This window comes from Ursus americanus, chromosome 10 (genome assembly GCF_024610735.1).
Source record: "Ursus americanus isolate L20-20 chromosome 10, mUrsAme1.1.p, whole genome shotgun sequence".
NCBI lineage: Eukaryota > Metazoa > Chordata > Mammalia > Carnivora > Ursidae > Ursus > Ursus americanus.
The window spans coordinates 64,185,098-64,203,390 of record NC_142136.1 but is presented as its reverse complement, the minus strand read 5'-3'; the positions used below and the strand labels follow the sequence as shown (position 1 = coordinate 64,203,390).

Sequence of the window (18,293 nt, the reverse complement as noted above, 5' to 3'; positions counted from 1 at the left end):
AGTCCATGGTAGATGTTCGATAAGTATGTTTCATGAATAAATAAAACTAGCATTAAGTCTCTTCAACCCACACAGAACAATGTGTAGAAAAATAGAAATATGTTGAATTTTTTTTAAATCCTATTTCCAACGATCTTTTTTTGCTGTCGACTAGCCAATACTTACTTAACATCCAGACCTCAGCTCATGTCCCTTTTCTGGAAGCCCTGCTCTCCCTGCAGCCTCCTCCACCCTGAGTCTGATGTAGACCTCACTCCTGGGCTCCCTCGCACTCAGGACTGGCCGCCACTGTGATGCTCTGCCTACCGCGTGCCCTGATCACTACTCATCTTGCGTCCTCATGGGCTGAGAACTTCCTGAGGGCAGGCTGGTATCTGATTTCTTATCCCTCGGCATAGAGTAAGCATCTAACAACGTTCATTAGGGTCATTTTTTTTGCAGTATTGAACTGTGAAAGTAAAGCGCCCCGATTTTTCTCTACTACTGTGCTTTCCCTTTTCTGTGCTACCTTTCAGTTTTGCACAAATGTCCCACCGTTGCCCCACTTCTATAGTCAGTGAGTGTTTTTGGACTCTCTTGGGACTACGTCACAGCCTTGACCTGCAAAGATCAGCAGTCTGAGCAAACAGACCTATGTAAAGAACTGTGCGTTGAATTTCGTGATGGGGGGGAAGTGCTATGAGAATATGGAGGACATTCATTATGATTTTTAGGGGGTCTGGGAAGGATTTAGAATGCTGCCCAAGGTTTGCATGGAGGGGAGGCATTTTCTCCTACATCGGGAGTAGTTCTCAGAACAAGCTCTCAGCTGCTATGCTTCATAGATTACAGAATGGGCTGTGTCTATCCCCAGACACCCTCCCATGTAAAGTTCCTCCCTCTTGACAGAAAGAAGACATTGATGACTTGCTAAAAGTGGGGGAGGACAGAAAACACGGGACGGGGGAGAGGTGAAAATCAGTGGGTGCTCACTCCCCATTCAAACGTGTTGGTAGTGACAAGAAATAGAACTTAGAGGAGGCAGTGTGGTTTTTCGAGATCAGAAAGATCTGTATATTTTTAAATCAGAGGTTAAGGAATTACTGATAGGATTGCAAGAGAGCCACAAGGTAAATATTGGAATAAGAACTTTTAGGTCATGAAGGCATGTGATGTGGCTCACAAGGAAGAGGGATTCAGTTTATTATTAAAAATAAATGAATAAATAAATGTTAAGTGTAGGGAATAGACTGTCTTCATGAGAGGGTGACATCCACAGTATTAACTTGATCACAGCTTAATATTTATCCTGATGCCATTTGAGAGTCATTTCAAATAAATACATGTGCGTACTCTACCTCAGTCCAGAAAGGATCGGAGGTAGGCCCACTGAAGAGAACTGCACAGATTTCTGGAAAGTGAGTCTCCCAAGATTTTTGAGTATAGTGTTAATAACTGCCTTTCGGAACAAAAATCAAGTCAAGCAGAGCGTGTTTGTGGATTTAGTCCTTCTGTGGCCTTTTAAAGGCTACCTACTAAGTACAGGCACTGACTAGAGACTCAGCTGTGTTTACCCTGCCTCCCCACCCCACCCCAGTCCTCTTTCTGGGGGGAGTCTGAACACAAGCCGGGGGACCTCTTGTAGAGCGACCTTAGCTGTTCGTGATACATTAAGCTAGGTTGTGGATATTTTCAAGCCAGGGCAACTTTAACAATGAAACTACTATTTTTTTTTCTTTCAAGTAACTCTCAAGAGTTTATTGTTCATGATGTGAACCTAACCAGAAATGGTCTCTTCCCTCTTTTATAATCATAAATCTTGCACCGGGGAGATAAAGTATGATGGTATCTATGTGAATGCGATTTACTTAAATAGTCACACTTTGCATATGAGTGGACACCGTGCAAATAAATGGATACATTAAACTTGGACAGCACTTAAAGAGATTTAATAATTCATCCTATTGCCTCTGCAAATAAAAGAACCAAAGCCCCATTTATGCAATTGCTAAAATATGGCAGATAATGATGCGTTCATGTTTAATATTGCTAATAAATTTGAAAATTCACATTTTTATTGATAAACATTTTCTTGAAATGCAGTCGAGGTGGACAGATTGTTAAATTTAAGTACTTTATAAATGAGATTTGTAGATAGTGATGCGATTAGTGGCTACGTGGCGTCGAGAGCCATCTACCACCTTACCTGCACTCCTAAGCACTCAGCAATGAGTTTCGTATTTCACTTTTATGTGCAACCAAATTGCACACAATTTTAGGGGAAAAATTAGCATGGTAACAGAGTAATGACCATTGTAAATATTGTGCTTCTCCTTGTTGACTTAAATTACATGCTAACAGTATTTTGGAAAAATATTTCTGTTAGTCTAGCTTAATATATTGAAATTTTTTTTGCCTATACTATTTATATAGAGAAGAAATACATAAATCTCCTATAAGATTATGTCTTTGGCATACACACAGAAAAAGGCATATTATACAATACAGACAGTTTGAGATCCAAAATTATTTTTAGTCATTGGAAGCTATAAAAATCTCATTAATATTTCTGTCTGCACAGGCTTTAATAAAATATTTCATAGCTCAAGGTGCCCAAAGAATTATTTCCTCTTTGGGCTAGTTATCTCTAAAATTTCAAAAAAAATTGGAGAGAAATGAATTCATACCTTATAGACGTTAAATAGTATTTCAGCATTCATCTGAAAACAGCATAGCATGCTAAAATATGTATTTTGGTAGTGAAAATTTGGCCATCATTAATCATTATATGAAAGTCTTAGCGATGACCCTCTGTGTTGACTGGAATCTATGATTTTCTGAATTTTATTTCATATTATTGGTGGACATCTGTATCATTCTTTTTCCCAAGATTCCGGAAGCTTATTTCATTAGAGATCCCCACACATTCCTCCTCACGCAGGACTTTATTAAGGTAGCCGTGTTGTGTTTAGTGTTAGACGTGTTCCTTGGCCTCAGCGGCATGCACTCACAGGTTTAACACGCCACGTTTAACCCCAGCTTCTAAATAAGAAGAGTGACTTGGTTAACGGAAGCATGTTTGGAAGGAGGAAGCAAAGCTTGTCTACAAAATACTAACACTTGGATGATTCTGCACCCTGAGACGAGAGCACTGGGTGAATTTTCTGGACTTCTTTCATGGCTGACTTGGGATACACTTGCATTGTCAGGGAGTGTGTTGACCTCTCTCGCTGATGCATATTGATGATGACACTCGCTCTCCTTCCCCTGCAGGCCATGGAGGCACAGATACAGAACTTTGGACAGACGCCATCTCAGTTGCTCATCGAGCCACATCCGCCTCGGAGCTCTGCCATGCACCTGGTAAGACAGAGCAGCCCGAACAGAAAATTTTTGGCTTCCTTTGTACCTGGGTACATGTCAAATAAAATAGTGATTTTAGCAGCATTTTTAAAGGCTTCTCGATTGATTGGTTAACTCTCCAGGCTAAGTAGGTGCTGATACCCCGCGGACAAACAGGGGTGTGCGGTTCTTACCTTGAAATCCTTAGCATTATCTCCTCCAGTGCCGTCCATGTTGCAGGAAATGTTGAGAACTCGTTCTTTTTGATAGCTGAGTAATAATGCTAAGTGAAATAAGTCAAGCAGAGAAAGACGATTATCATATGGTTTCTCTCATCTATGGAACATAAGAACCAGGAAGATTGGTAGGGGAAGAAAGGGATAAAGAAGGGGGGGTAAGCAGAAGGGGGAATGAAGCATGAGAGACTATGGACTCTGAGAAACAAACTGAGGGCTTCAGAGGGGAGGGGGTGGGGGAATGGGATAGACCGGTGATGGGTAGTAAGGAGGGCACGTATTGCATGGTGCACTGGCTGTTATACGCAACTAATGAATCATCGAACTTTACGTCAGAAACCAGGGATGTACTGTATGGTGACTAACATAATAAAAATATTATTATGAAAATAAAAAAATAATAAATAAATAAATAAATAAATAAATAAATAAAAGAAATCCTGCTACGCTCGCCTAATGTGGGATTCACAGAAATCACCATCTTCTCTGACTATATGCCTCTGCATGAACGCATTCAGACACATACAGGCACGGAAATTAGATTTGATTTATAAAGTAGGATGAAAACCTAGTATCAACACAATATGATATGGCCCCATTTAATCTTCGGGGGCAAGGTGAGGTAGGGGGAGTAGCCCATTTTAAGAAAAGGACAAAAATACAGGGATAATTTGCAGAGGCAGGATACGGACAAGCGCTCGAGAGCCACTCGGGTCAAACACCAGCTCTGCCTCTAACTAGGGAATGACGTGGGCAAGGTATTTAACCTCTCTGTTTATGTGAGCATCTGTTACATGAAAGCAAAAACACCATCTGCCCTGAGAAGTTCACGACTTAATACCGTGGAGCACTTAGACCAGCAACTGGTGTGCAATACGTTCTCAATAAATGTTAGCTTGTGTCGTCATCTCCGCTAGCTCCTATATTAAAACTGTTATTCCTGTTTTACGAGGGAAAAGGTAATATTCTTTTCATTTCAGCCTGAATTTTAAAAGCTCATTTGCATAACAAACAGTCCTTTTTCAGTTGATTAGCAAATTGTACAGCATTTCCCTCTTTAATTTGAAGGTGGTGAAATTTTTTTTTTTCTGAGAAACATTTTAGAAGGAATTTTATTTTTTAAGCTGTGGGTTTTCACTGATTTTTTTACTGAAGTGAAAAATGCTTGAAGGTAAAAGAATGTGTTTGCAAAGTGAATTAAAGGTCATCCATTTTTCTAGGCAGGTATCAAGGCAGCAAGTACTCTAATTTTGGAGTAATGAGCTCTGAACTATGGTCCGTAGTATATGTGCAAACAGATTTATAAGCTGTTATTTTGTGGCGGAAGTACTGTTCAGGCCTTTCAATGATTTTTTCAGTTACTTAGCAAATTCGTACCGAGTTCCTTCTGTGTGTCGGGCATGACGCTAAGCACTGGCAACACAGAGGGGACTGCAACCTCCAGACCTTCACTGAATCCATAGGCAAACTCCTAGTGAAACACATAAACAAATGTGTTTGCTTGAAAACGGGTTTTTTCTCTCCACAATGGCTCCAACAGCTTCAGCCCCCTTATTAGTCACTAATGAACTCTTCTGGTTGAAATTGGTCCTTGCATGTGACAAAGCAGAAAGGTTGACACCAAGCACACCATTCCATAGGAACACGCAGTCACATTGTAGACGTGGGGATGTGGCCTTGGAGCCTCAAGCCTTGAGAGAAAGTATTTTTAATAAACTGTCTAAGAGAATATCTCTAACACTTAATTTTATGAAATGCTTTGGCAGAAGAGTTCTATTCCCGTGTTAGTTGTCTTTGTTTAATAATAATAATAAAAATACTTATCCTGGAGAAATGCCCAGTCAGGATTCATTGCTTTCCTGGGGAAAATTCTGAGAGACTAAATTGGCGTGGAACCGCTCATAAAGGAAACCTAAGCCTTCTAAGTTCACGGGGCAGACAATTCATATGTATAGAAAACAATGACAGAACATTTATGAACGTAACATAATGGTTATTTCCAGCACCCGCATTTTGTGTTTTCGATGCAGTAGTATTTATGGTGGTTTATAGTTGCTGGAACAGTAGCATTACGGTGTCTGCCTTCTGTCGATCACATGCTAGACCTCTGAAAGCAAAGACTGAAAGAAGGAAAGGGAACAGCCCTCAGTAAGCGCACAGTCTAGAAAGGAGACGTCAACCATACCCAGTCAGTGTTGCCACAGCAGAGACGTGTGTGAAGCTGTGAAGGGGAGGCCAGTATATTTAACTATTTAGATTGGAGCTGTGACCCCAGGTCAACCAGGTAAAAAATGGAAGTATCTATTTAACTATTTAGATTGGAGCTGTGACCCCAGGTCAACCAGGTAAAAAATGGAAGTATCAATCCATTCACTTTATCTTTCATGGAAAGAGTGTCAGTCACTGACTTAACTAATTTTTCCACTAACCCGATGTTTCCACCGCACTGAGTAATGCCACCGCATCATGAGACAGATCTGTGAGCTCGCTGATCACCCGCAGTCCGGCAAGGCTTGAATCGAGGCTGGTCGTTAATGATCTGGTGTCCTCTGCCAGCGGCCGCCCGGAGCCCTTGCCCCTCTCCCCGTGCCATTCCCACGGGATGGAAGTTCGCGTGGCTTTGCTCTCTGCTCATGCTAGCCTCGTCTGTGTTAACCTCCGTCTCCCCAGAGCGCTCACTAACTGTGTTATCCCTTCTGTTTTCTTCTGCTCTCTTCCCTTTCTATTCAACAGTGTTTCCTTCCACAGAGTCCACTCATGTTTAAAGATCAGATGCAACAGGATGTGATCATGGTGCTGAAGTTCCCATCAAACTCTCCGGTGACCCACGTGGCAGCCAACACGCTGCCCCACCTGACCATCCCTGCCGTGGTGACCGTGACCTGCAGCCGACTGTTTGCGGTGAACCGCTGGCACAACACAGTAGGTACGTGTGTCCACGCCATCACTTCCTAGAGGGGTCTTAGAGCCGCAATTCGGTGCAGGTGAGTGTGCTGGGGGCTGGCAGTATGCCCGATTACCTACACAGGCTGCAGGGCAAGTCATTGCCCAGCCTGACGAGATGAGTCTTGTGTGTCTCTTCACTGCTGCTCTGTGTTAGGGCCTCACAGGATGCTTGGCGGATGGTTAAGTGTTCAATAAATATTCAGTAAATTGAAGCAGGTCCTCGCACCCTACTCTATGCCTGCCCCACAGGAAAAAAAACAAAACACTTTTATCCCACATTAAACAAAAGTGAGTTTGAATCTGGATTTCCTAGAGGATGATTTCAAATCTTCTTTCTTCCACTTCACTAATTTAGTTAGCAAACATTTGAATGGCCCCTCTGTGTCAAGTAGTCATGAGCACTGGGAGTACAGCAACGAACAAGACAGACACCATCTCCCTCCTTGTGGAGTCTTTGAGAAAAGACAAAATCTAAATTGTTCAGTGATTTCATGTGCGTTTTTTTTTAAATTCATTCCCAAGGGTTCCAGCTGGTACATCCTGAAGGGATAGGATTCTGTTATCAAAAGTAGACATATTGATACTTAGGATAGAAGTGGATGTGACCAAATGATTTAGTTGGCCAAATTCACCCCTTACGATATCCTTGGAAACCCCAACTCTCACTATCTCCAGGACTAAATGGATAAGCCACGGTAAATTAACCTGAATTTTTGTATTCTACTGACTTCTGTATTGCTCTGAAAAACAATATCATATAAATCATAGCTTAATCTAGAATTTCTAAATGCACTTATTGGTGATTCTATCAACATGAGGTATAACTAATTCCATTTGATCAGAAAGACGCAACAAACATCTTAAGAAAAAATACAACTTTATTAGTCACAGAAGTCTGAGCTTCTAGAAATATTTTGCATTGAGAAAAAAACTATAAAGGATTAATTTTTTCTTTAGCATTGTTCAAAAGTATTATATATGTTGTATAATCACATGTAAAAAATTATGACTAATGAACTCAATCAAGCCCTAAATATTAATCCTCTGATAGTCGCTTTTCCTGAGCTTAAGGTCTTAGGAGTGGCTCCATTTTTTACCCTCAGTTGACTTGCCATCTGTTGAGAGAAGATGGGAGCCCCATCTTCCCCTCTGTCCTGGCCCAGGTGAGCCCGGCTATGCTCATGCCCGCCCCTGCTTACAGACACAGCCTTCTTAGATTAGCCTTCTGAAGCTAATTGGTTGCCCAGAAATCTTAGCTCTCTGATGGGTTCAAGAAGTGTTATGCTCCTCTATTGTATGTGGATTTTTCTTGTTGTTAGGGTAAGAGCAGTCTTTCCAGCTTTCTACATCTGACATGGAAGCCAGCAGTCCCTGTTGTGATGATTTCTTTTGAGAGTATCTGCAAAGATGTGTAGTATGACCATCATTCTTACAACGATTTGCCACATAATTTTTAAGCAATACACCTTTTCTACAATCATCATAAAACACTGCTTATTAGGAAGTTCCTTCTTTCTGAGACTTTTGTGGTGGTTTTCTCCTTCTGTTTAACCCCTAGGCCTCCGAGGAGCTCCAGGATACTCCTTGGATCAAGCTCATCATCTCCCCATTGAAATGGACCCCCTAATCGGTACGTTAACAACAGAAATACGTTTTCATGAATGTGAACTGTCTACAGATTCCTATGTAGTTATTGATTACAAAAGGTAGTCAAATGGTAATTTTTCTGCCATAAAATTAACGTGCAAATAACACTGAATTACCACCAAGAAGCTGTGTAAATCATAATAGGCCATCTAAGAACTTTTTGGTGTGGAAGCAATTATTTGTGGCATTTTCTTGATTTTTTTAGGAGGTCATTTAATTGGCTCTGTGCAAGGCAAACCATTCCAAATTGTCCTTTCTTTCAGCCTAAACTATTCTGTATCAAATGTATATTATTTAAAGTACGTAAAATATGTAAGGACTCAAAAAAATCATTAAAGAGAACTAACATGAAGGACATCTTTTCTGGAAATTTCCTTTCAATATGGCCAGTTTTTTTTTAATTGAAGATTTTATGTGAATTGCAAACTTATGAGCTGTAACTCTTTGCCACAGATAATGGCAATATTTTTGAATCACATACACATTTATTAGCCAGTGATCCAGAACAAGCGCCTTCATCTTCCTGGGCCTCAGTTTCCTCTCTGTAAGATGGCTGATCAGGATGTTTGTCCTGACTTTTTCATGGAATCATGTAGAGAACTAAATTAGTAAAAAAAAAAAAAAAATTGAAAATGTATAAAGCCATAGGCAAGTTATGGTATAGCTTTTCTTATACTTTTTAATTCTCCCTTCATCTTTGAGTCCAGAAATAAGTTAAAAGGCAGTCATTTAAGTTAGTTACTTATACACCTACACGAAGTAGCATTTACATGTCTTTGGGAAGATACCAGGTTTAGGACTGGGAATATTTTTAGAGTCTAGTCCAGCTATTCCTTTGTCTGAGAGACATCGACGACAGTGTCACATAGAGCAGGAATGTAACCATGGAAAAATTAGCAGCTCTATTCTAATTAATCAAGGACCAATTACGTAGTTTTCCAGTGACTCAGAACCTTTGATTTTCTTTTTCTTTGCTACCTTTCTCTGTATTATTTTTTTTGGCTTACCTCCCTAGTTGTTATTATTATAGCGTTCGTGGGAAGCCACAAAGAGTAGCTCTTCAGTCTAATTGGCGTTAGAGAGTGTGGGCGATTGTCTGCATCTCCTGTTTAAGAATTCAGCCCAGGGATTTAGCCTGAAAGGACAGCGCAGAGAACGGGACAGGCTGGCGTGCAGACAGGCACTAGGGAAATCCGACGGTGTCTCCGGGTTCCTGACTTCATTCAGATTCAATCCCAGTGCTATCCACCGGAGTCTCTGCCTGTCTCGTTCCTCCCCAGTCCCTCTCCCATCTTTTTTATTCCTCTTCTCCCCTGCCAGCCCATTCTGGAAAGGCCTTCTGTTTGTTGACAACCCAGGTCTTTAGAGCTGCTGGCCTAAATCTCCCTGTGGGGCTGCCCGTAGAACAATATCCCTTGCTCAAAACTCTCCCCTCTTTTTTCCATGTGAATTCTAAATGCCATCAGAAAATGACAGATTGGGGCAAATATTAAGACTTTTTTTTCCTTATAGACCGTGCTTCACGCAATATTTCTTCCTCCTGATTACAGAACTTGTTGGACACTGATGAACTTGTGTGTAGTGAACGTGGATAGAATTCAAGGCATTTAAATATTTCTATTTTCAATTCACTATCTGAAGTCTTCCTATTGTTTCTATTTATTGGGGGAGAAGGACCTGAAATTTCTGACAACGTTTAGATATGCAATATGATTCATAAATAACCACTGCTACTAAAAATTAAGCTTCTATTCCTCATGGGGAAATGTTAAAATGTTAATTATCTTATAGCCCAAAAAACCCATTTCTAGATAAATGAAGCATAAATATATGCCTTGATGAGCCTCCTGTGGAACCCTTCCTTAAATTCTTTTTCCTGCGTGTTTTCAGCCAATAACTCTGGTGTGAACAAGCGGCAGATCACGGACCTCGTTGATCAGAGTATCCAGATCAATGCACATTGTTTCGTGGTCACGGCAGATAATCGCTATATTCTTATCTGTGGATTCTGGGATAAGAGCTTCAGAGTTTACTCTACAGAAACAGGTGTGCTTCGCTTTGAAATACCTTATTCTCTTCAAAATACTATTGTTACACCCAGAACTTAAAATAAAATCATGCTTAATAACGTAGGCATTTTCATCCGAAGTGCCAAGATTCACATTAAATGTTCACATTGTAACTAACTCATTATACTTCTATCCATTCCAAACTTTAGCATGAGTCCTGATTTTATAGGACAAATGGGACTATTGTCCCTTTCCCCAAATCAAGTCCAGTAAAAGACCTTAAACCTTCCCTTAGTGTGGCCCAGCTCCTGGACAGTGAAAATCGTGATTGTGTTGTTTGCAAAGTCATGTCCTTAAAAATCTCCAGGAACATTCTTGTATCATTTTTCAGAAGACATTCAAGAAAGCGTCTGTAGCTGGATTTGAATTAGCTTATAAATTTTCACATTTACAGTTTGACTTTTCACAAATCTAGTAAAATAAAGTTAAGCTTATTACCATTTAAAGAAAACTAGCAAATGAATTAAACCTAGTGTTCCTGTGTTTCAGGGAAATTAACTCAGATCGTGTTTGGCCACTGGGATGTGGTCACGTGCCTGGCCAGGTCTGAGTCATACATAGGTGGGGACTGCTACATTGTGTCTGGGTCTCGAGATGCTACCCTGCTTCTCTGGTACTGGAGTGGACGACACCATATCATAGGAGACAATCCTAACAGCAGTGAGTATTTGTCTAGAAATGTCCCATCAGACTACAAGTTTCCTTAAATATATTTTGCTTTTTTTAAATTTTTCTAACAGCTTTTCCTAGGGTTGTAAGGATTTTAAAACATGAAAGCTTTAAGTGGAAAAATCTTTGCTAGGATGTTGTTCAGAGTTTAAAAAAAAAAAAAAAGCAACTACTGTAACCTACAACTTGGGGAAAGTTCCAGGTCCCCTCCCATTGACCCTGTCATTGGCAGTCCTTCCCCAACCTCCAAATGTCTCTATCCTTCAGAAATTTCCTTCAGTATCACCTGGTCCATTAAACTTTGTGTAATTTCTCTCAACTGAATATATTCCTCCCCTCCTCTGAATTTCTGTAAGATTTTATTTGTGCCTCAGTGAGGACACTTATTACTTTCTACTACACAGTCTAGTAAATTTCTCCATTTATTCTTTTAACAATGATTGAGTACTCCCTTCAGACTAGGCATTCGGACGGCAAAAACTGAGTAAGACAGTTTCTTTGCTTGTGATGATTCCTAAGTACATTTTCTTCAACGGTGCTCCCCAAGATATCTTGTAGGGAAAAAAATGGGGGGACTCCAGAGTAAAATAATTTTAGAAAACACTGCATTTACTCTTACTCTCTAGGTAAGTTCTGAAAGCCTTTCTCACACAAGCAAATCTGTTGAAATTTATTTAACCCACAATTTCTCAAACGTGTTTTTCCATGGCATCTTTTGCTCATGGCAGAACAGCTATTATTCTTTGGAATTGTTGTTCTGAGGAAACACTAAACTAGATCGTGAGTCTCCCTTTCCATTTTAAATCTCTGGTTCCTGGTATAGTGAGACACATAACAGCGTTTTCAATATTGTTAAATGAAGAACTAGATAAGAGATTGCCTAGAAATAATCATTGTTTTTAATTACCAAGCTTTCAATAGTTTCAATGCAAATATTTCCTATAAAATAGAGTATGGTGTCTGTAAGGTGTTGGTAATGGTGAGTACCTAAACCAGGGTGATTCTACTTGTGATTCATACATTGGTCACAGCTTACACGGTACCTCTGAAATAAACTGAACCCATGAGTTCGGGTCCCATTTATGACAAGACAGAGATAAGAGTTTTCCAGGAATGCTGTGTGTCTGCCTCTGAAATAGTGTAAGAGTAGGTGACCAGTGGACGAGATGCTATGTTTCAGCTGCGTGGTTGGTGGCTGCCACCCCCGGTCTGTTCGTTCCAGCCTGTGGGAAGGCTGAGGATGGAAGCCCCGTTGTATATCTGTCTACCCTTCAAGTCCTACCCACCCGCACCGTTACGTATTTTGACAGGAACATTGCAAAAAGAGGAAACGGCTTTTGATTGATAGGAGCAAAGGCCCTATTGCAGTAGAGAAGAAAATGAAATATATATATATATACATATGAATGAAGATAGTGGGAGATGAACTGGATGTGACCATACATCATGTGAGGTTTCGTTCTCGCTGCCTATATCTGGAGCTGAAGAGCAGCAGTTGAAGAAACTAGAAGTGTGTCATGGAGTAACATCTCTTAGTGTAGACACTGAGTAAGGGAAAGTGTGTGCGTTATGCAGATCAGCCTCTGTTCTAAGTTGTGAACTAAGATGTGATGCTGGTTTGAGAAAAAAAATATATTCAGTGTTGCTTGATTTCCAGCCAGCTCAAACAACTAGCTACCAAGTCTGCACAACAAATATCATACTCCAACTACTAAAAAGTTAACCTCCTTATTTATTCTTTTCTAAAACCATACCCTTAAAGAAAACCAGAAACTTCATTTTTAGCAGAATTCGTGTGTGTGTGTGTGTGTGTGTGTGTGTGTGTACGTGTGTATGAGACAGTTGATCTACCATGGATGGCTTTCTTATTATCAAGCATGGTCATTATCACATGTATTTTATCTAAATTTATTTTTGCATGTTTACAAATCTTCATTTTCATAGTAGTGTAGTACTCTTTAGAGAAGTTGAATTAAGCAGCAGGTCTCTGTAGTACCTTCCATCATATTGATAAAAATTAGAAGTCTTTAGATAACAAAATTTTTTTAAGAAACAGAATAGTGCTTTAAATCTCATTAACTAACATCTTCAGACTGGATCTCAGAAATGATGAAAATGGTATTTCCAAAAAGAGGATTCATTTCTTAAAAGCTGCCATCTGGTAGCTGAGATAAGATATTGCATAGTATCATACTGCTATGAAGTAAAGAATTTTTTACATGTTAAGTTATAGTAATTGTCTGTGTAGCTACTTAATTTATGTGATTTTCTGATGACCTTTTAAATGAAAAGATGGTTAACAATTGTTGCTTTAGTCCATCAGTTGTCAAGAAAAATTAAATGTAGTAATACTGACAGTGGTTAAGGTCCCTTACAACAGGAGCTATATAAATAAAAATGTTTAGATTAGCCCTTAAGAACAAATTATGAATATTATATTTGTTAAAACACAGCATTTTATTTAAACTTTCAATAAAGACAAGATTATCCTTAAAGAATTAAGAATTTTATTGATACATATCTTTTATTGTTGCCTCCATTTATAAGAATTTATTTTTGGTCAAAACTATTGTCATCATTATAACCCTAAATGACTTTATAAAACCCACCCTGTCAAGACTTTCTTGGACATTTAATAGGAACGTATGTCATACGGCTTTATTTTACCCATCATCGTTAATATAAGGGGGGGAAATGCTCTTCTAGAATAAACAGGATGATCACCTAAAGTGTTAGGCAAGCAACAAGCATGTATTGAAGGCCTATTGGGTGCTGGTCCTATCTTAGCAGCTGGGAAATCTGAATAGTCTAAGTCTCCGGCCTTCTGGAGTTTACAAAAACCTATATTATACTAATCACCAAACTGCTTTTTCTGCTTGAATGTACTGAACACATTGAGTATTTATTACATGAATCATAAATTGCTATCAGATAATGTTTGCTATCATACTACAAAATGTTTGGTCTTACATCTTGGGTACAAAATAATAATTATGTTAAAAACTGGTGTCAGCTTTTTACCATATGGATAATTATCATAGTAAAAAATTAATCATTAGTATATCTAGTATTTGATAGACTTGACTGATTTATGGCTCACTGAATCTAGCCACCCTGGTAGCACATACGTGCGTGACTAGAGAGACCCCATATATTGGTCAATTCACTTTTTTTTGTAAAGGCAGTCAGAGCACACACTCGAATTGACTGTCACATCAGGGATCAGTCATGGGTGTTGACATAGACATAGTCCTTGCCATCAGAAAACTCACAACATAAAAGAAAAAGATTTTTTTTCCTGCCCCAGTTTAATCTATTCTAGCTGCCAATTCACAGGTCAGAGAATCAGGCTGTATGTGTTTTCTATCTTATAATGCACTGCTACCCAAGACCAAAAAGCTGGTCATGTCTAGGTTCATATTAAAGTGTGCGACACAATGCCCTTAGGTTTGAGGGTTGTATATGTTAACCTAGACTCGAAGGGGGAAGTCCTAGTGTGAAACCCAATATGCTGGCAGCCGTTAGAATTCACGGCTTTGGTCTTGCTGTGGACATTGAATTGCTTTGTATGTCAGAGGCTGAGTCATATTTACTCAGCACAACATAAAATGATAAGATTCACTTAATCACTTTCTCAAGATTAATTCAAGTGGCTCTCCAATATATTTATGTCTCTTTTGCAATGTCATTATTCTTTCTTAATGGAGAGCTCTATTAGTACCATAGAGAAAATCTAACTAATGTTTGTAGATTTTTTTAGGTAGGTGCAGAAAGAGTTTATGCTTTCATTGAGTCAAGTATGTAATAATATACTTGGCCGATTCAGACATCTCAGAAATAGTCTTTTCCTAATTATTTTTAGACTTGTAATGGATTTACCACAAAGACGATGAACATTTATAAGCAGATTATTACAAAGAGTTTCAGACCATAAAAGAAATAAGCAGGGGTTGCAGTTGACTTACAGTTGTTTTATGAATATATTTTATAATACTAATCTCCAGTGTTACTCTTTCAAACTTGGGATTTTGAACATAGAAAATGTTCTTGGAGATTTAAATAGGTCCCTGACTAGATAACAGAATCACAGCGATGTGAGGGACAGATGCTTTCATCTGAAACACTCTTTTGCACAAATTCTGAAACTAATTTGGAAGTGATAAAAATTAATTTGCGCACTTTAATTGGAAGCAGCCTGCTGGCCTAAAAGAAAGGAGAGCAGAGCAGGCAATTTGTGCTAAAAGCTGATTGAATTTTTTGTCAGGTAGGTATCTTGGACTTGGCCGTTTATCCTCCTGAGCCCCTCTTTGCAATATATTACGACCCATCTCTGACTGGTGTTCTTTAAAAGGATCAATGCTATTCCTGTTGAATCCCTGGAGCCCCAAATTTCATTGATCTTGGGACTTGACATTTCTCATTACGTGCCGTAGCTTCCAACAAGATAGTCACAAGAGGGGCAAGTCAACATTGTTGTCTCTTCAGCAGACACTTAAAATACACTGGGACCTCAGCTCAAAATCCTATTTGCTTTTAAAGTGTGTGGTTGTAATGTTTATACCAGATATGAGGTGCTGGGTAGAGAGTCTGTCGATACATACATAGGACATTTTTTAAGTCAGTAGGAAACTTTGGAAGAGAGTTTATTGTTCGTCTTTTCAGATCACATCCGCAGATATTCATCAAGTGATATGCGTAAGACATGGTGATGCCGTTTCAATTTCCCTTTGTAAAAATAGGTCTTTTAGCTCATGTATAAGCATTATGCAGACTATGGGACGGGAAGCCCATTGGAAAGGAGACTCCAGCTGTGCACACATCCCTTCCCTGGGCTCCCACTGTGTGAGCTTCAGCTCTGGACACTGACCCTCCTGCCAGCCACAACCTGTCACTGAACATCTGCCAAATGCTATCCCTCTCTTTGTTTGCATCCAGCCTTCTCTTACCACGGCCATCCCGCTGCCCAGCTCCATGACCACCACTAACCAGTGGTGACGTACCAGATGGAAGCCTGGACAAAGAACAGCCCAGAGATATTTCTAACATATGTGTATGTTTGCCTTGCGTCTCAGACCAAGGGATCTTATCTAGGGCTTATGAAATGTATCAGAGGAAGTATAGTTATCTGTGAACAATTCCTAACTCCCAGGACTTTCTAAAATGATATCTGTAATGTAACATCCTCTGCTCAGCCTCGCATCCCCTCAGCCTAACATGAGGAGACTTTATAGGGTTCCTGACTAAGAAGGGGGCTGAATGCCACTTGGTCAGTGCCTTTCCTGTCCCTTTCTGGAACTGCGGCTGCAAGGCTCTTTGGCTTGGCTCAAAAGCGATATAAAAAAACACGGGCGTTGACTAATAACATTTCCAAGATCAGAGCGCTTCAGATCCCACCGGCAGGGTTGAGGGTGTCCCTGGGCGTTATGCAAAGCTCTGCTTCCTGGGATTGTACTGTTGACTTTTGGGGGAAGGTAACGGCAGGACAGTAACGTACCTTGTCCTAGGTCCAGGTTCGCACTTCAAGGGCAGAGATTTGTCCTGCCACGTCAGGGCTCAGAGGTGGCCAGTGTCATCTCTGCAAGAGAAAAAGAACTTAGAGTGAATGAAGAGCTATCTTGTTTTTCAGTGAGGACTCTGTATGTAATAAAATGAAACCACATCAGGGGACATTTTCTAACCCCAGGGATGTTTTTATGTGGGTCACCTGTGACCTGTGGAAAATGTCGACCCAGGAATTCTTGGTACTTGGGCCAGACCTCTGCAAGTGGCTGAGGACACAGAGTCTTGATAAAGGACTTCTCAGGGACCCAGTCCTTCTGAGCTGCCCTAACAATTGTCTAATAATTTTTTAAAATAAGTCTTGAAATCGGAGCAGTGATTAAAATACTTACTGTGGGGGCGCCTGGGTAGCGCAGTCATTAAAAGCGTCTGCCTTCGGCTCAGGGCGTGATCCCGGCGTTCCGGGATCGAGTCCCACATCAGGCTCCTCCGCTGGGAGCCTGCTTCTTCCTCTCTCTCACTCCCCTGCTGTGTTCCCTCTCTCGCTGGCTGTCTCTCTGTCACATAAATAAATAAAAAAATAAATAAAAAAAAAAATAAAAAAAAAAATACTTACTGTGGAATTTCAAGCCATCCTATTTTTATGTAGGTATAAACATGAATGAATACACCTTCCACGGGGATTCTGCAGTGAGTTAACAAAGGTTGTAGATAAAATCTGAATGTCATATATCATCAAGACGTTCCTCTTCTGACTCCTGCAGAACTGCGCTGAGGGTCATAGATTGTAGAAACTCTGCTGTTTTTGTTTAGCTCTTAATTCAGAAGGACCAAAGCTTCCCCCTGCGTATGAGTAGTCCCACAAATAAGGTTTAAAATAATAAGAACCATGAGTATCTTTACTTTGATCATTTCTTTAAAAGCAGAGACCATCTCACTGAAAAAGTTCTCCTCGTCATGCCGTGTGAATAACAGCATCTAATATCTTTGTCCTGTTTTCATCATCCATTTTGAAAATATTGAAATGACTTTTGCTTAAAAATGAGGCAGAATCTGTTTATAATAAGCCTTTTCTATTTGGAGTTTCCAAATGCTTGCCTATAAGCATTCTCAAAATCGGGCATGTTTGTTCTTTATCGTCCACGGTAATTCCATCACACAGAGAGCTCGTCCGTTGAGGAGATGAGGGGGGATGAGGGGGATGGCGCGGTGGTCCTGGTGGGGCCGGGGAAGGGGGGGGCGCTCACCTGCACCTCCCTGTGCACAGGCCCTTTAACCCCCAGCTACATCCATCAATTGTGATGTGACAGTGACAGAATATTCCCAAGATTTTGAATGATTGTTGGGGTGTGTGACATCTGTCCCTGGCAATGAAATGTCCCTGGCAGGGAAATATGCTTTCCCCCTGCTGCAGGTTTCCCAACTCAGAAACCCCTGAAGAACATTTTATTGACTCTTCTCTAGTGTAAAGAAGGAAACAATGCTTTTAGGGGCCCTAAACAATATCCCCTAATCGTTAAGTTCCATAGTGTATTCCAATGATCTGGGGAGATTGTAATGAAAAAAATTTTTTTAACTGTCTAAATTAGATGCAAGCCTTTGAAAACCTTATTTCCTGATAGAAAATAGAATGCATACCTAAGGAATAGTTTTATACATGTTTTTCAATTCCCTGCAAAGAGAACTAGATTGCTTTCTACTTTTTTCTGTAGCCTCTAAGGGAAAAGTTTAGAAAACACTTTACTTTGTGTAAATTTTATTAAGCATTTAATTTCAGGAGTTTTCAATTCACCAGTCTCTCTGACATAAAATAATCACTTAGAAAAATTAAGGATAATATTACACAGAAAATCTTAATTCTCATCTTAGCAGAGAATGCAAGGCATCTTTGAAGCATAATTTTATA

The 18,293-nt window shown here is 39.9% G+C and overlaps 1 protein-coding gene across 9 annotated transcripts in view; it reads left to right on the top strand.

Moving 5' to 3' along the window:
• NBEA (neurobeachin) overlaps positions 1-18,293 on the top strand; it is a 662,067-nt gene that overhangs the window by 633,237 nt on the left and 10,537 nt on the right. For 3 of the 9 annotated variants that reach the window (XM_087865187.1, XM_045796969.2, XM_087865185.1), the window contains 6 exons: positions 2,870-2,932; positions 3,253-3,342; positions 6,291-6,483; positions 8,062-8,133; positions 10,041-10,196; positions 10,709-10,879. In XM_087865187.1, the coding sequence (XP_087721313.1) occupies positions 2,870-2,932; positions 3,253-3,342; positions 6,291-6,483; positions 8,062-8,133; positions 10,041-10,196; positions 10,709-10,879 (745 nt within the window). Of the gene's footprint in view, positions 1-204; positions 2,334-2,869; positions 2,933-3,252; positions 3,343-6,290; positions 6,484-8,061; positions 8,134-10,040; positions 10,197-10,708; positions 10,880-18,293 lie in introns of those variants that run through there. The other 6 variants (XM_045796974.2, XM_087865189.1, XM_045796975.2 and 3 more) reach the window with 4 other exon arrangements.